We start from the raw sequence: 14,512 nt of genomic DNA on the forward strand, positions 1-14,512 counted from the left end.
ATATTTGGTCGATAACATTTTTTAAAAACTTTTATCATCTTAATTGTGGACGAAACTGTGTTTTTTATATTGGTGATATGCATTATTTTTTCTTGTCACGGTTTGTTACGTTTTTTTGGTTCCATATACACTTATAAACACTAGAATTACTTATCATTTTCTGTTTTGAAAATAGAGTGATGATGCAGTTTGCTCCAAAAAAGGCAAGGTATTTGGTTATATTAGTGTAATGTAATAAAGTTTCAGATTGCCGTTATCCGAGCTGCGTTTTTGTAAGACTATTTCGCTTAATGAGCTGCATGCCTAAGTAATGTCGTCTTATTTTAACATATCTAATGATATCTTCAAGTAACTTTTTTCCATGTTGCTAAACTGGGTAATTGTTTTGTATTGAATATCATTTTTTAGAAAGTGAATCGAATCGTCAAAAAGTACTATGGCGACATTTAAAAGCACACTCGAGTGGTATCAAACAAAAATCGGAGATCACGACAAGCAGGTTTGGGAGCAAACTGTAGAAGGAAAAATATTAAGGAACATTGAAAGTCTGCCTAAAAGGGACTTTAATCATACGGAGCAAAACAGAGAACTCTTAGATATTGATCTCATAAAAGGATCAACATTCACCAAGGCACCTCCATCGCACACATCTTACATCAGGACATGGAAAGGACTTGTTAGAGTCATGTTTTTACCAATATTTTATAGCTGGTGGATCAAGCATACGACTCGTAAATTCTTTTTAATAGCGCTGGTTCTCTATGTGGCTCAAATCTCTGTAACAGCAGTTTATTTTTGTTGGTCAATCCCTGCATCACCGACAGCTTCTTTGTTTGAAGTGAGCAATCCACTCTTGCTCATGCTTGTCTTAAGTGTTATGCACACTCAGATAGTTTACACACAGACATCTAATAAAACACTTCATTACACAAATACTTCCTCAGCCAACATTTCAACATCTGATAAAACTAAACATACTCCAGCAGGGAAGCGAGTCAAAAAGTGTTCTTCTAAGCTACTAAAAAAGCGGAAACCAAAAGGAATTTCTAACTCTGAAAGCGTAAGTATAATACTATTCAGTAACTTGTATGAGAATAGAACATAGCACCTGGCATGTATCATCCAAGGCATGGACATGGTATAGCCATGGTATAGGTCCAAGGTATAGACATGGCAAGCTTCATATATTGACCGGCTGCTCTGCCAATATCTTTTGTTAAACAAGAACTGTTGTGACCTTGACATCTGCAGATGCAATCATTTTACTTTTTAAGCTTGTAAGTAACAAATGTAGCAATATTGCTTATGTATTTACTCATGGCACCTGCTTATCAGTTTCATTTATTTTTCATTTTAGAAAGCTAAAAGAATTTGTGAATATGGTTAGATATGCGAAAAACCTTTTTATATCTATCCAATAATAGCCCATGCAAAACTTGAATGAAAAGTTGTATACAAAGCTTCAACTAGAAATTAAAAATGAAAGTGTATTACAATCTTGTTTGTAAAGCTCTCCTCAAATATTGGAGCCCATGCCATCCTCACTACCGACTCATCTGAGGCAGGCGAAGAAACTCTAGATATCCAAAGTGGGCTTATCGGACTTGATGATGACGACGATGGGTACATACTTTTACATTCCTTTTTATGTGTATCTGATGTTGGCCTGTAATAGCATGGGTATCTACCATGTCATCAATAGATATGCCTGTGTTCTTTTTTGTTCTATTTTTGGGTTTATGTCCTCAGTTTATGGATTCATTTTTTCAATTGCGGTTAAAGGTGAAAATGAAATACATAGCGAATTTACAGGCTTTTGGTAGTATGTATTTTTGCTGCAGGTCGGTATGTTCGATGAAGGGTGCAGATGATCACATTTGGGAGGGGGAAGCTGTACCTGATGTGGCAGCAGATGCAGCTGGTTTCCATGCTCCCCTGAGGCATCAAGGTACTAGCAGTGTAGTAGAATACCACTATAGAAGAAGGGTTGAAAAATACAGTGCCACCTTTTAATTGAATGCCACCTATTTGCCTGCGACTTTGGCATTATTTGATCTTTAGATACCCATAATAGAAAGTGATCTGTAGAAAACTATCCACAAAATGGTACTAGTAATGTTATAGTAATTATAACATTACTTATACTTATTATAATACTGATTATGATACATCAGTAGCAATTAATTCTGGTGGTTCCAGAACTAATTCGTGGTTACCATTGTTTTAGTGACGATGGACCTGAGAAGGTCCAGACGATGGACCTGAGAAGGTCCATCGTCACAATCATTAAAACTCCACTCTGATTCAGAGTCAATAAGGTTTAAATCTGATCAGATTTAAATCTTTGTCTTCAGATTCATCCATAATGTGGTTTACAATTTGACCTGAAGCCTTTAAAGCATATGATTATACTCTTGAAAAACACCGTACGATGTAATAGCAGCCATTATTATGGCGTATCGAAGTCCATTTTTTAATTCCAAAGTTTTTAAGAATTCTTACGAAAGTTCTTAAGGAAAGAACTCCAAAGTCTTTTCTTTAAAACTTGAGGCGACACCTTCAAAATAATTAATAAAGGTGTCTGGCTAATGTTTTTTTTCTCAAATTAGTTCCTTGTTCAACTCGGTCTGATAATACTGCTTTGCTCGAAGGAGAGTGCAAAATATGAGTGTCAATGGCATCGCCTGTAAAAGGGCTAAATTTATTTTTCCAAAATTCTCATGAGTTAATCAAAAAATACAGCGCCATCCTCTTTTTGAATGTCACTCCTAATTAATGTCAAATAGAGGTTTTACAGTAACTTTATTGGAGGGGTAGATGCTTTAGTCAACAGATATAATTGGTGATCGTATTTGTAGTAAACCTTTAGTTTGTCCTCAGGTAATATTGTGCTATATTTAGCTTCCACTATTTTAACTTCTGATGATGTGAGGCACTATAGTTATGTAACAGTGAACGTTGGCTTCCGGCGGTATGTATGATTAATAAGAGTATAACGAGGCCAGAGAAAGAACTTTGATGCGCTTGCCACGTGCTTATCTCAAGTGAAAATCCCGCCAAAGCCAATGTGATTATGAATAGCTCCACACCACTGCGTTGCCCCCTTGTTGCTGAGCTCAATGATGGCTGAGGTCAATTTTCTAGTAATTAATCAACTCATCTTAACCACCTGTGAAATATTTTGTCTGGCTTCAAGTGAATTGTCTTTATTCGCGTACATTATCGGGTGACCATAGCCCAACCTACCGACCTCTCATTTTTCTTCATGCACCTCAGCTAGTTGATTTGCCTTTTACATGTCTAAATTCCATCTGAAAATGCATTTCAACTGGAAATCCGGCTGAAACCGGATTTATTTATCTCATTGATACATTTTGGATTGGCACACGCTGATATGCACTGCACTGTGTTTAGAAATCAAATGTTGAATCTTGAGAATAATTATGTAAGCTAACTTTTGACATAATTCTTGTATTGAATTCGACTCCATTTCTATAACATTTTTATAACTGCTGAGCAAGAATTCTTCATTCAAGTTGGAGCAGAAATTTTTGCCAATTTTTGAGATTCCAAATTATTTTTACATGGCAAGAGGATGATCACTGAATTGGCTTTACTCAGTGCTACACAACTGCGCGACTTTTTTCCTCCGGATGCTCTGCATTTTTGTGCTATTTCTAGCAGCCTCTGATGCGATAAGTTGTGCTCCAGTACACATTTTCTCATATCTTGTTGGTTGGATTTGGAAACCTGATGGAAATACAACAGAATTATGGAATGAATGCTCAGCTAATGATAGTTAATAATTTTGTTGGTTTAGTGAAAAATACATACACTTTTGAGTTATCTAAACATTGCGTTACTTCATGTGACGCGCGGAGCATCTCAGGTAACCTTAATCTATTCATAGAGCTTAAGATATTTGAAGGCACTATGCGTGTCACTACGCTCGTACTGGAAATAAACAGAATTCTCAGCAATTATGCTGTCATTTAGGGCGCGTTTTCTTATTTAGAAAACATACTTTGATTTAGTGTGCATACTGTAATTGAAAGTTCATACTTCAACTTAGGATACATAATCTCATCTACAGTTCATAGAGGCAATTAAGTGTACATATTGACGTTTATGGTGTATATTGTCTTTAGGATACCCGCTGCCGTTTAGGATATACATGTATACCACGACTTGAGGTGCATATGGTTATTGAGAGTGTGTTCAATTGACAGCCATGGCATGGAGTATGTTTACAAACCCGAAGCCTGGCAATGGTATTATGAAAGGAACAATATGGAAGTCTTAGCCGATATTTATTTAATGAGCCCAAGATCTCTACCTACTTTTCATCTTGCATAAAGATGATAATTTGACTGTAGTTTCTCGACGGCCTGTTGATAACAGAGAGGGTATTTATACTGAAACAGGAGGCATCGTTACATCGGATTTGGACTCGGATCTTGATTTGGAGAACAGCAGGTGGGTACCAGTTCTGAAAAAGTAAGTTTCTCTTGTTATTTCTTAAAGGTTGACTTGCAACAAAATTCACATTACAGTTATTTGATATCAAAAGATTCATCATGTCTTACTCCGTTGTGTTGTAGGTGCAAAATATATGGGAATGTGATTACAAGCTCTTAAAAGCTAAAAACGAACAGTTAATCGCAGCCGCACGAGACCGCCGTAGTTTGGATTCTCTTTCCAAAACGGCTCAAATGTGACATAGTTGTGGGAGATGTTTTTGTTTACACTTTCATGCAACCTTATTCGTCGAAATATTTTCACAAATATACTTCACGCATTCAATAAAACCATGTCTATTGTTCTTACGCATCTGTTTTATCGTCATCGTAATGCTGTCACTTTTAGCAGTGATAACCTATAATTTTTTAACCTTAGCTCGAAGGAGTACATATCATTGTCTGACAAACATGACGAGCCTGTCGGTCACCTGTGATAATCGAAAAGTGCTGCAGAAATTATTTTCGAAGTATTGGGTCACATGATCAGATTACGACTTTCCGATTAGACAAAACCGAAACAAAAATGTACAGTAGCGAGCATCTATATTTGATACGGGGTCTTCGGTAAAACCTGAAGTGTTTGTCATAAACTAGTACTACGATAAGTTTTATATTGAGCTTTTTATTGGCCTTTCAATTCACATGAGAATATCACGTGACAAGACAATAACCAAATTTCATGGCTACATCATCGAAATAAAGAGATTCCAATCTACGGCGGCTTTTCGTTTTTTTGCTTTTAAGAGCTTGTAATCACATTTCCATATATTTTACACCTACAACACAACAGAGTAAGACATGGTGAATCTTTTGATACCAAATAACTGTACTGTGAATTTTGTTGCAAGTCAACCTTTAAGGATTGAAGAGTTGTTAGAGTACATGTAAGTACATGTAAGTAGAGTACATGTAAGTAGAGTACATGTAAGTATAACAAATATCAGTGTACTTCTAAACACAATAAAACTAAATAAGATTTGATTTTTTTACTTAGTTTGAATCTGCTGTTTTGTTCAACAAAAGTCAATGTCTACTAAAATTCCTATTTTCACAAAAATTTATTTTATTGTTTCATTATATTTAGTGAAGAATTCACTCATAGGGCAGATTAAGCTCGGTTCCCTTAAGCTCAAGTCTATTGCCTGGGTCGCTACGGCTCATATACAGAATGCATAAACTATTTTGATATACTTTGTTGTTTACTCAGTGTGAAGGCGCTGGAGAATGTTGACACATGAAAGTTGTGGGTAGAAAACTTGTCTGAATTTCGTGTCATGTCAACTCATGCTTGCCTCAAATACTTTAACTTAAAGCCCTTGCGGTGCGATCATCTGTGTTTTATATCCAGCTCCTAAATGCAAGTCATCTTCAGTGTTTTTACTAAATATAATGTACTGCATTTACGAGTTGGTAAGAAAAGTAATTTTTGTGGTTGACGTTACATTTTTAAAGTGATCAGTTATGAGTGAGTTGGAATCCTACAATATAACCTAAAAATTATTTTGCTATAAATTTTTGCACTTTTTGTGGCACGTTCAACTATACTTTTGGTTGTATGTAGAACATACTGGATGGATGGTGGGTAGGCCTTACTTTAGGGTAGGTAGGCCATACTTTAGGGTGGGTAGGCTGTACTTTAGGGTGGTCGGGCCATAGTTTATGCTATTTGTGATAGTGGGTAGGCTGTATTTGAATATTGGATTGAGGGACCATACCTGATGGTGGTTAGGCTGTGCTTCAGAGTAAGTAGGGCTTATTTGAGAATGAGTACATGCTAATTCAGGTTGGGTAGGCCACACATAATGGTGTGCTAGCCATACTTAGTAGTGGCTGGGTTATGCTTGATTGAGGGTTGGCCATATTTAATGGCAGCTAGGCTATACTTGAAGGTGGGTGGGCTATACTTGAAGGTGGGTGGGCTATACTTAAGGGTGGGTGGGCTATAGTTGAAGTTGGGTGGGCTATAGTTGAAGTTGGGTGGGCTATAGTTGAAGTTGGGTGGGCTATAGTTGAAGTTGGGTGGGCTATAGTTGAAGTTGGGTGGGCTATACCTAGTGCTAGGTAGGAGGTTAAACTGATCATGGATTACAGGTATACCTCAACCTTTTTGTATCATTGTTATTATTTGCTCTGTTTACGTAACTGGAATTCCCATAAATTGTTAGACTGCATAATTTACAATATATTATTTAATTTTAGTCCTCGGAACTGGTTTGTACACATCTACTGTTTTGCTAATGTACTCACCACCTGGTTCTTCAGATAACACTTTCTGCATGCCTAAATTCTTCTTGCAAGGCGTCTTTATCAGCTCTTGTATAGCTCGACGCTTCTAGCTTCTTTTATTTCTAGTTAGATAGAGTCATTTTAGACTGCAGATTATATGTAAAGGTTTCTGTATGCGGTTTGAGTGTAGTTTATAGTACTCCATAGACACTGTCTGGTTATATAGCTTTTGGTTGAGGGTGAGCTGCTAAGAACCCAACTTTTTACATTCTCGAACTTCCCGGCATGTGTATGAGTGAGTTATCAACAAATGCCTCACCTAGCTCTCGACCAGTTGCCTTCTATTATAAAACCTGATTACAACTTATCAAAGATGTTATGTCAAAAGCTGTTCAGAAAGCATCAAATACAACTGTAGCTGCAAGTTTGTCATAATGTCTCTTTTCCTATCATCAATAAAATGTACAGTAAGCACCTTTTGCGATCAAGAATACTGGGTACAGTGAACACCTTTTGCCATCAATAATAATAGGTACAGTGAACACTTGCTCATTGATTTTCGGAATATATTTCACAGTAGTTTCCTAAAGCTGGGGTTGGAGGTGAATCGTTTGTGAATATTAGCAGTTCGTTTCCTCGTACGTACTGTACTGAAACTGTTCTATCGCACTCTTGTTGTCTGATTGAACAAATGTATCAACGTTTTCTGTGGATCGCTGTAGTCTAACAGTTATGGAAGTTATTCCTCGTAAAGTCATCAGCTTAACCTGATTTGCATAAAATAGTGGAGCTATTACATCGAGGAGCACTTCTATTGCATAATGCATTTAATTAATTATTAGCCAGTTACTTTCTTTTTGCCCTGCTTCATTTGCCAGCTTTTAGAATATAAGCTACTCTCCTCTCTCTTAGTACTAACTGATGCTATGCGTTTCTTTTTTGGGTTCTACTGTAGTTGCCCTACCATCTAACTGAACTGCCCACACGCTCAGCTCAGAGTGGCACAATCTCAGGCAATAAGATGCAGAACTATGTACACTAACAGATAAGATGCCGCCATTATAACAATTACACTTGTGCCTTTCTGCCTGTTGCAGCAGCTCTTACTAAATAAAATAATATGTAGCAGGTTTTATACTTTTAATAAGGTTTTTAGTCGCTTTGGCAAACTAGATTATATTATTATATATTATAAACTAGCATATTTTTTGAACAGAGTCATTAAAATATAAAGGTTGACAGCTTGATAAGTTTATCCAAGCTAATCTTATCTTTAATGACAGGCGTATTATGTGTGCAAGTTGTTTGTCTGCAAAAGTAAATCATTATAAAATGATTGGCTAGAAGGTAATAGCATTGTAAGTAGCAGGTAGTATCTTGTCTCTCATGGCATCTGTGATGTGGCATATGGTTGTCTGTAGGGTACGAAACTCGGAGGTAGCTGAGAGCAGCAGTGACACCTGCTCGGATTACGGGACAGATGAACAGCGTGAGGACGCTGAGGAGCCCTTCTCGCTCAACAACAGAAAGCCTCATTCTCTCGCCTATGTACCGTCTTGTCATGACAGGTGAGTAAATGTTAATACATTCTGCTGTCAAGCTTTTCACACTGCCTTTGCATTGCGGGTATATTGTGTCTAGCGGTAGGCATCAACCCCAGATATATTGTGTCTGACAAGGAGCAACGACTGATGATATTGTGTCTGACAAGGGGCAACGACTGTGATGACATTTTGTCTGACAAGTTTAACACAATGTATTTCATTTATCAATCGCTGTCATAAAGCATGGGCAATAGTCAGCTTAGATGAGATATGGCAGAATTGTGCAAGCTTTATGCAGTGCCAACTTTTTCATATGCCTGATTTGTGTTGAAACCAATTTTAGATTAACTTTCATCTGCCTTCTCTTTACGCCGCCGTGTGTTCAAATGCTGCCGATTATAAATTTGAACTGCTGTCTGGGCATATAAGCTTATATAACAGAAAAATGGCAAATGTGGTCTGTTTCCATAATTAAGTCCAGCTAAAAATGTGAGATTCTGCATATACTGTTTTTGCAATATTTTAACAATTGTGATAAAAAAACAAAATTTCAAGTAGCCTAAGATCAAACTTTCGCACTATTATAATAGCAATATTCTATTGCTACTGGATAGCAATTGAATATTGTTATTATAATATCAATATTCTATTTCTATTATAATAGCAATAGAATATCACTATTATAATATCAATATTCTATTTCTATTATAATATCAATAGAATATCGCTATTATAATTTCAATTTTCTAACGCTATTATAATGAGAGTAGCATGGAAATAGGTGTAGTACAAATGCACCCTTAATTATATTCGTAATACGAATTGTTTTTGTGATAGTTATTAGCCTGTTTTAGACTAAGTTTTACAAATTTCTCGAACAATAAAAATTGACCAGGTAATAATGTTTTACACTTTTTGTTCAACTATTTTAGCATTTGCCAGGAAACAAGAACCATTCTGGCAGTTACAGTTTTCCAATCTTGCATAACATTGTTACTTAATATGGATGTGATGAAGCTCTTTAGAATAACGACAGCAGGGAATAACCTCTATTACATTTTGTGTATCGGTAGGATCACATGCATTGTATGGGAGAAGGGGCAGTGCAAAAAGGTTGACCTCTCTTTTGTGGAGCTTGGAGGGCAGATAGAACAGCAGGTGGCCAATATAGACTATGACTCCACAGAGCTTTTCATTTGCTCGGTCACTTTCTCCTTCCTCATCTCTTTCTTTCCCTTTCTCTTCCGCTTCTATTACTCAGCAAAGTTAAGGAGCATGCTGGTTGCCTTGTTACTGGAAAGCAGTGTGCCTGACTCTAGCATGCTGATAGACTCTTTTACCATCCTTGCTGGTTCCTCCTGGCAGGTGAGTGTCTTTTGATACCATTATAAAGACACTAAGATGTTTGTAGTGTTTATCTTTCACATATAAAAGACACTTGACCTTTTATATGTGAAAGATGCATCAAAAAGGTATGGTCACATGTACCAATTTTTTTGTTGATTCTGACCGAAATCACGAAATGAACGAAAAACACAGAATTATTCGGCTGAAATTCACAGAATTGTCAGAGCTGTGCATGCACACTGAAATTGTCGACAAAACGCTTTTAATTAGCTAAGCAAATTATTAGCGAGCACTTTATATAGTCTGAGGCACATAACGCGACACGCAAGAAAAATACTAACACGATTTGTCATAGTAAATACGATGCAATTGACTTGATTGCGCTAAAGATGGCAACTCTTTCTACAACGGAACTTTTGTTGAACGAAACGATTTGTAGCCATTGTGTCCGAACGATATAGAACAAATAATAGTGCATTTTGGGCAGTTGTATCGTATGTACTATGTTGAATTGCGCTGGTACTTTTATTGTGTGTCGTAATACGTGTCTTGGACTATATAAATTGCAAAAGCTGCTAGAATCATGTTCGGCTAATAATTGTTTAGTCAATTAAAAGTGTTTCATCGACGATTTCAGTGTGCATGCACAGCTCTGACAATTCTGTGAATTTCGGTCGAATAATGCTGCGTTTTTCGTTCATTTCGTGATTTCGGTCAGAATCAACAAAAAAATTAGTACGTGTGGCCGTATCTTGAGTGTTATGAAAAAAACTAAAAATATGGGTTTGTTGATAGTAACATAAGACCACAACTTCTCTTAGTACCTGTTGGAACGCAATAATTCCCCCAACTTCTACTTGTTTGCCTTGGTCATTCATAGAACCTAGTTTATCAAATCATTTTTGTGTAACACTTGTACAGGAGTTAATATCTTACAAACATAGAAGCTGTAGACCTGCTGACTGTGGGCTGGCTGCTGGCTGGCTGCTCGCTGCTGAGTGAAGTCGCTATTATCTCAAAGTCAGCGCAAGGACTATGGTTAGACTCAGTCAATGGCTTATTAACGTCAATGGCGTATTTTACAGGAGTTCGTCATCATCATGAATGGTGTGACTCAGAGATTTGTATTGTCCGGCATCTTCTGCTTCTTCGTCAGTGTCGCTGAGAGATCATATTGGCAGCGTCTTCAGTTTGCTAAGTTTTTTACCTATCTTACATCGGCAAGAAGGTCGCGGAAGCACGGTGTCCCCCACTTCAGGCTAAACAAGGTAATCTAGTGTTACTAAGGCTAAACAAGGTAGTCTAGTGTTACTAAGGCTAAAAAAGGTAGTCTAGTGTTACTAAGGCTAAACAACGTTGTCTAGTGTTACTAGTCATCAGACAGCTTGTTGTACTAGTAACTTGTACAACAAGTTACTAGTACAACAAGTTGTACTAGTAACTCGTGGGTTTCTGTCACTTGTTTGGCATTCATAAACAATCTAATGGAGCTCACTGTTGGAAATATATTGCAAGCCCTTCTCCTCCTTTCGCAGTCATATGTGACAGCAGGTAATATTTGCTGGCTATAATCAACCTTCAATGGATTAATCTTATTTACCAATTGTTTCTGTTATTACTAGTTTCAATAGAATAGCTGTAGTACGTCGAACCTTTTGCAAGAAATTGTCTTTTGCAAGAAATGCAAATTACAAATTTTATAATACATTTCATTTTGTCGTTATGCACATGGCACAGACCTTTTCATTGGCAATTTTAGTAAGAATTGAATCCTATCTTATTGTTTCTTTTTTTTATTTTATTTTCTCATAATCACATTAGAGCTCAGCAGTGTTAGCCCTGAAGATTTCATGAAATCCATAAAAATGTCAAGAGATTTAGTAAATCATTAAAAGATTACTGAAAATTAAGGGGTTTTCTCACTCTAATTGTCTATATACATATTTGGTAAAGCTGTGAAACCAGAGATTTGATAAGAAAGTTGAAATTTTTGAAACCACAGATTTTGTTAAGAAGGTTATGAAATGGTAACAGCAAACCTCCTTGTTTGTGGTGTGATGAGTACATTATAAGTTATAATAATGACAGTTGACTTAAGCTTGCTTGGCTCAGCTATATTCCAGTGTTTATTGAAGTGTTTGGAGCCTTTTATATGAGGTGAGGTCAGCAGCAGGTCAGCAGCAGGAATCTCAAGGGATAACTAAACCACCATCTCAGTTGTTTCATTTAATTATTGGTTATTTTGGTGTTTTTGTAAAACTTCCGATTCTACCACGCTTTTAAGAACCTTAAAGAATTCAGGACTAATGAAATTCCTTGTTTTCATCGGCATGTTGCTCTACCTGATCCAACTCAGCTTCTGTTGACTCCTACTTGAAGTAGGTTTGCAGAACTAGTTGTTTTTGTGATTTGTTTGTTGGTCTGATCTGTTGAAGACAGAGTTACATTTAAAGAATCTAGGGCTTCATCTTTTGACTTTTTTGGCACTGGGTGGAATCAAATTAATTAAAACACACATTTATAGTATTCACTATTCGACCGGTCTTTTTTCATGTTCACTTTATTACAAATACAGTAAAGGGGAAAATTGTTTTAGGTCGTAATTGAGTCAATTGGTGTAACTGTACTCACAACATATCCCATTGTCTGGCATGTTTTTATGGTGCAGGTCAAGAACATTAAAATCTGGCTGTCTCTTCGAGCATATCTGAAGAAGAGAGGGCCACAGCGATCGGTCGAAGTAATTGTTGGCTCCGTCTTTGGACTGTTTGTGGTTTTCCTTGCAACAATGTGTGTTCAGGTAGGGAAATTTTACTCATTGAATAGTAGTGAAGGAAGGGATCGTGTTACTCGCGTGTTATGATGTGTAATGTCTTACAATGCTAGTAGCTAAGAATAGCCTATTATTGAACACCTATAGTTAATACGCACTCGGTTGTAGTTGCGTAATGAGCTTCTATATCAGATCAATTAGCTAACTGCAGCGTTCTCACCTTCACTGCATGCAAGCTGGCCGTCAGCATTCAGTTGTAGATGAGAGCATGATCAATTATGCTTGCAGTAATCAGTCTTACGTCACAGAGCTTGGCTTTAACAGTCTGTCTAGATAAATGTGTCTGCCACCTCGTCTCTTGCTTTCAAATGCGTTTCTCGAGGCTGAAATGGTATAATAACTGCCGAAATCGCTACCACAGCTATTTGTATTTAGTGTTAGACCTCGTGGGTGGTACCTTGAAATAGCAATCTTGTTTCTTTTGGCTAATATATAAGATATAGTGCTTGAGAGCAGCTATTGGTGATGCCCACTTTGTATACTGTAGTTCGATAATCAACTCTTTGTTCCGGTAGCTTCTGGCAGATGTAGAAAAGTTTATAAAGCTATATGCAAACTGGGAGCTGACTTTGTGCTGCCTCTTCCTCATGTGCTACCTCCTCAGATTCTACTCGCTTGGCACCAAAATCACCAAGAAGTATAGGAATCTCTCTACCATAATCACGGAGCAAATTAATCTCTTTCTACACATGGAACAAAAACCTCACAAAAAGGAAGAGCTGCTAGTCGCCAACTCGGTAAAGTTGCTACTAGGTTTTGTTTCTGGCTGGTCTCTAACATCGGCTTTAGCTACACAACTATCATGCTATAGGCTATATCTCTCAATACTCCAGTTTATTTACACATCTCTACAGCTCTATTTACATGCATATAAGCGTACTCCCCTGTGGATCCCTTAAGGTTAGCAGATTAGAATTGGGTTAGCTAGTCATTTCTCTGAGGTATTAGTAGAAGGACTTGAAGTTATGAGGCCTACAAATTGATCTTACAGGTCACTTACCTTCTCTAATCGTACAGAAATGCTAGTGAACAGGTGAGACTGTGGATGTTGTCCCGCAGCTGTAGATCTCTGTCACACGGTCACAAGAGTTTACCGCTCACTTTTAACGTTGTAGGTGTTGAAGTTAGCCGAGAGCTTGATGAAGGAAATAGAGAGTCCTTATAAGATGTCAGCAAATATTATCAACCCTGTTGTTTTCAATGTGGCGCGTGTCGCCATGCTCTCCGCATTCTCAGCCGTTATAAGCGAGCTGCTTGGCTTCAAGCTCAAACTTCACAAAGTCAAAATGTAGTTAGTGAGATGAGGAAAGATTTAGCAATGTTTTACTGCTAATTGTTCGAAATCACAACTACAAGAAACATTGATAAGACAAACTCATTGGACCAGGCAATAATTGTCATTCACTGAAGTTAATCATTTTAGAATCTCAGATTTTTAGTCATTGGTAAGTTCTCAAATCTTTTACTGCAATGAGCAAAATATTTTCCTATGTTTTTTGTTGTCGAATTTGTTCTGTCACTTTCAATGTCTCTGTAAAAGTCATAGTATTTTAGTTTACAATTTTACTGTTTTCAAAGTGTACTAATTAATATTGCCGTTATATCAGGTTACAGCTGGCTGCCACATGCATGTCTATTTCGTCTAATTGATCACTGCAACCAAATATTGAATCTCTGCTATTAATGTTCACTCACATCAAACATTCTGACGGTATTCTTGCATTGTTCTGTACATAACACTATCCTTTTGAATTGGATATGTATGAATGCTCTATTTTTCTCCCTGAATAGCTAATGAATGGTTCACTATGTTACCTTTCGCTCAAATACCCACTGTTCGATATCTTCAATTATTATAAGTAGTATGTAAAACAAACAATGATTATGTAAGTCGCAAGAATAAAGGTATTATAATAAGCTCATAGCACTGACTCGAGCTTCGAGTCATGTTTTCTTTAACAATAGATAGGACTTCAGCTGCTTTCCCTTGCGCTGTTGTAGCAGTTGATCTTGGCTAAAGCTAGTTGACTTCATTGTTGATA

General features: G+C 37.0%; 1 protein-coding gene across 1 annotated transcript; it reads left to right on the top strand.

The window, feature by feature from the left end:
* The first annotated feature begins 181 nt into the window (after positions 1-181).
* Positions 182-14,370, top strand: LOC137394958 (protein PHTF2-like). The gene is made up of 11 exons (XM_068081740.1): positions 182-1,060; positions 1,511-1,623; positions 1,842-1,948; positions 4,377-4,476; positions 6,720-6,731; positions 8,168-8,314; positions 9,364-9,655; positions 10,723-10,905; positions 12,306-12,437; positions 12,986-13,207; positions 13,586-14,370. Exons 1-11 carry the CDS (start codon positions 437-439, stop codon positions 13,760-13,762), a joined length of 2,109 nt encoding a protein of 702 aa, XP_067937841.1. The 5' UTR covers positions 182-436; the 3' UTR covers positions 13,763-14,370.
* The last annotated feature ends 142 nt before the right edge of the window (positions 14,371-14,512 follow it).

The sequence above is a fragment of the Watersipora subatra genome, chromosome 1, assembly GCF_963576615.1.
Source record: "Watersipora subatra chromosome 1, tzWatSuba1.1, whole genome shotgun sequence".
Taxonomy (NCBI): domain Eukaryota; kingdom Metazoa; phylum Bryozoa; class Gymnolaemata; order Cheilostomatida; family Watersiporidae; genus Watersipora; species Watersipora subatra.

What these genes read in the sequence shown, in the direction of transcription:
- LOC137394958 (XM_068081740.1), top strand. Translation starts at nt 437, where the DNA reads ATGGCGACATTTAAAAGCACACTCGAGTGGTATCAAACAAAAATCGGA. An exon ending in CTTGATGATGACGACGATGG is followed by an intron (nt 1,624 to 1,841) that starts GTACATACTTTT and finishes TTTTTGCTGCAG; the next exon opens with GTCGGTATGTTCGATGAAGG. An exon ending in GTACCGTCTTGTCATGACAG is followed by an intron (nt 8,315 to 9,363) that starts GTGAGTAAATGT and finishes GTGTATCGGTAG; the next exon opens with GATCACATGCATTGTATGGG.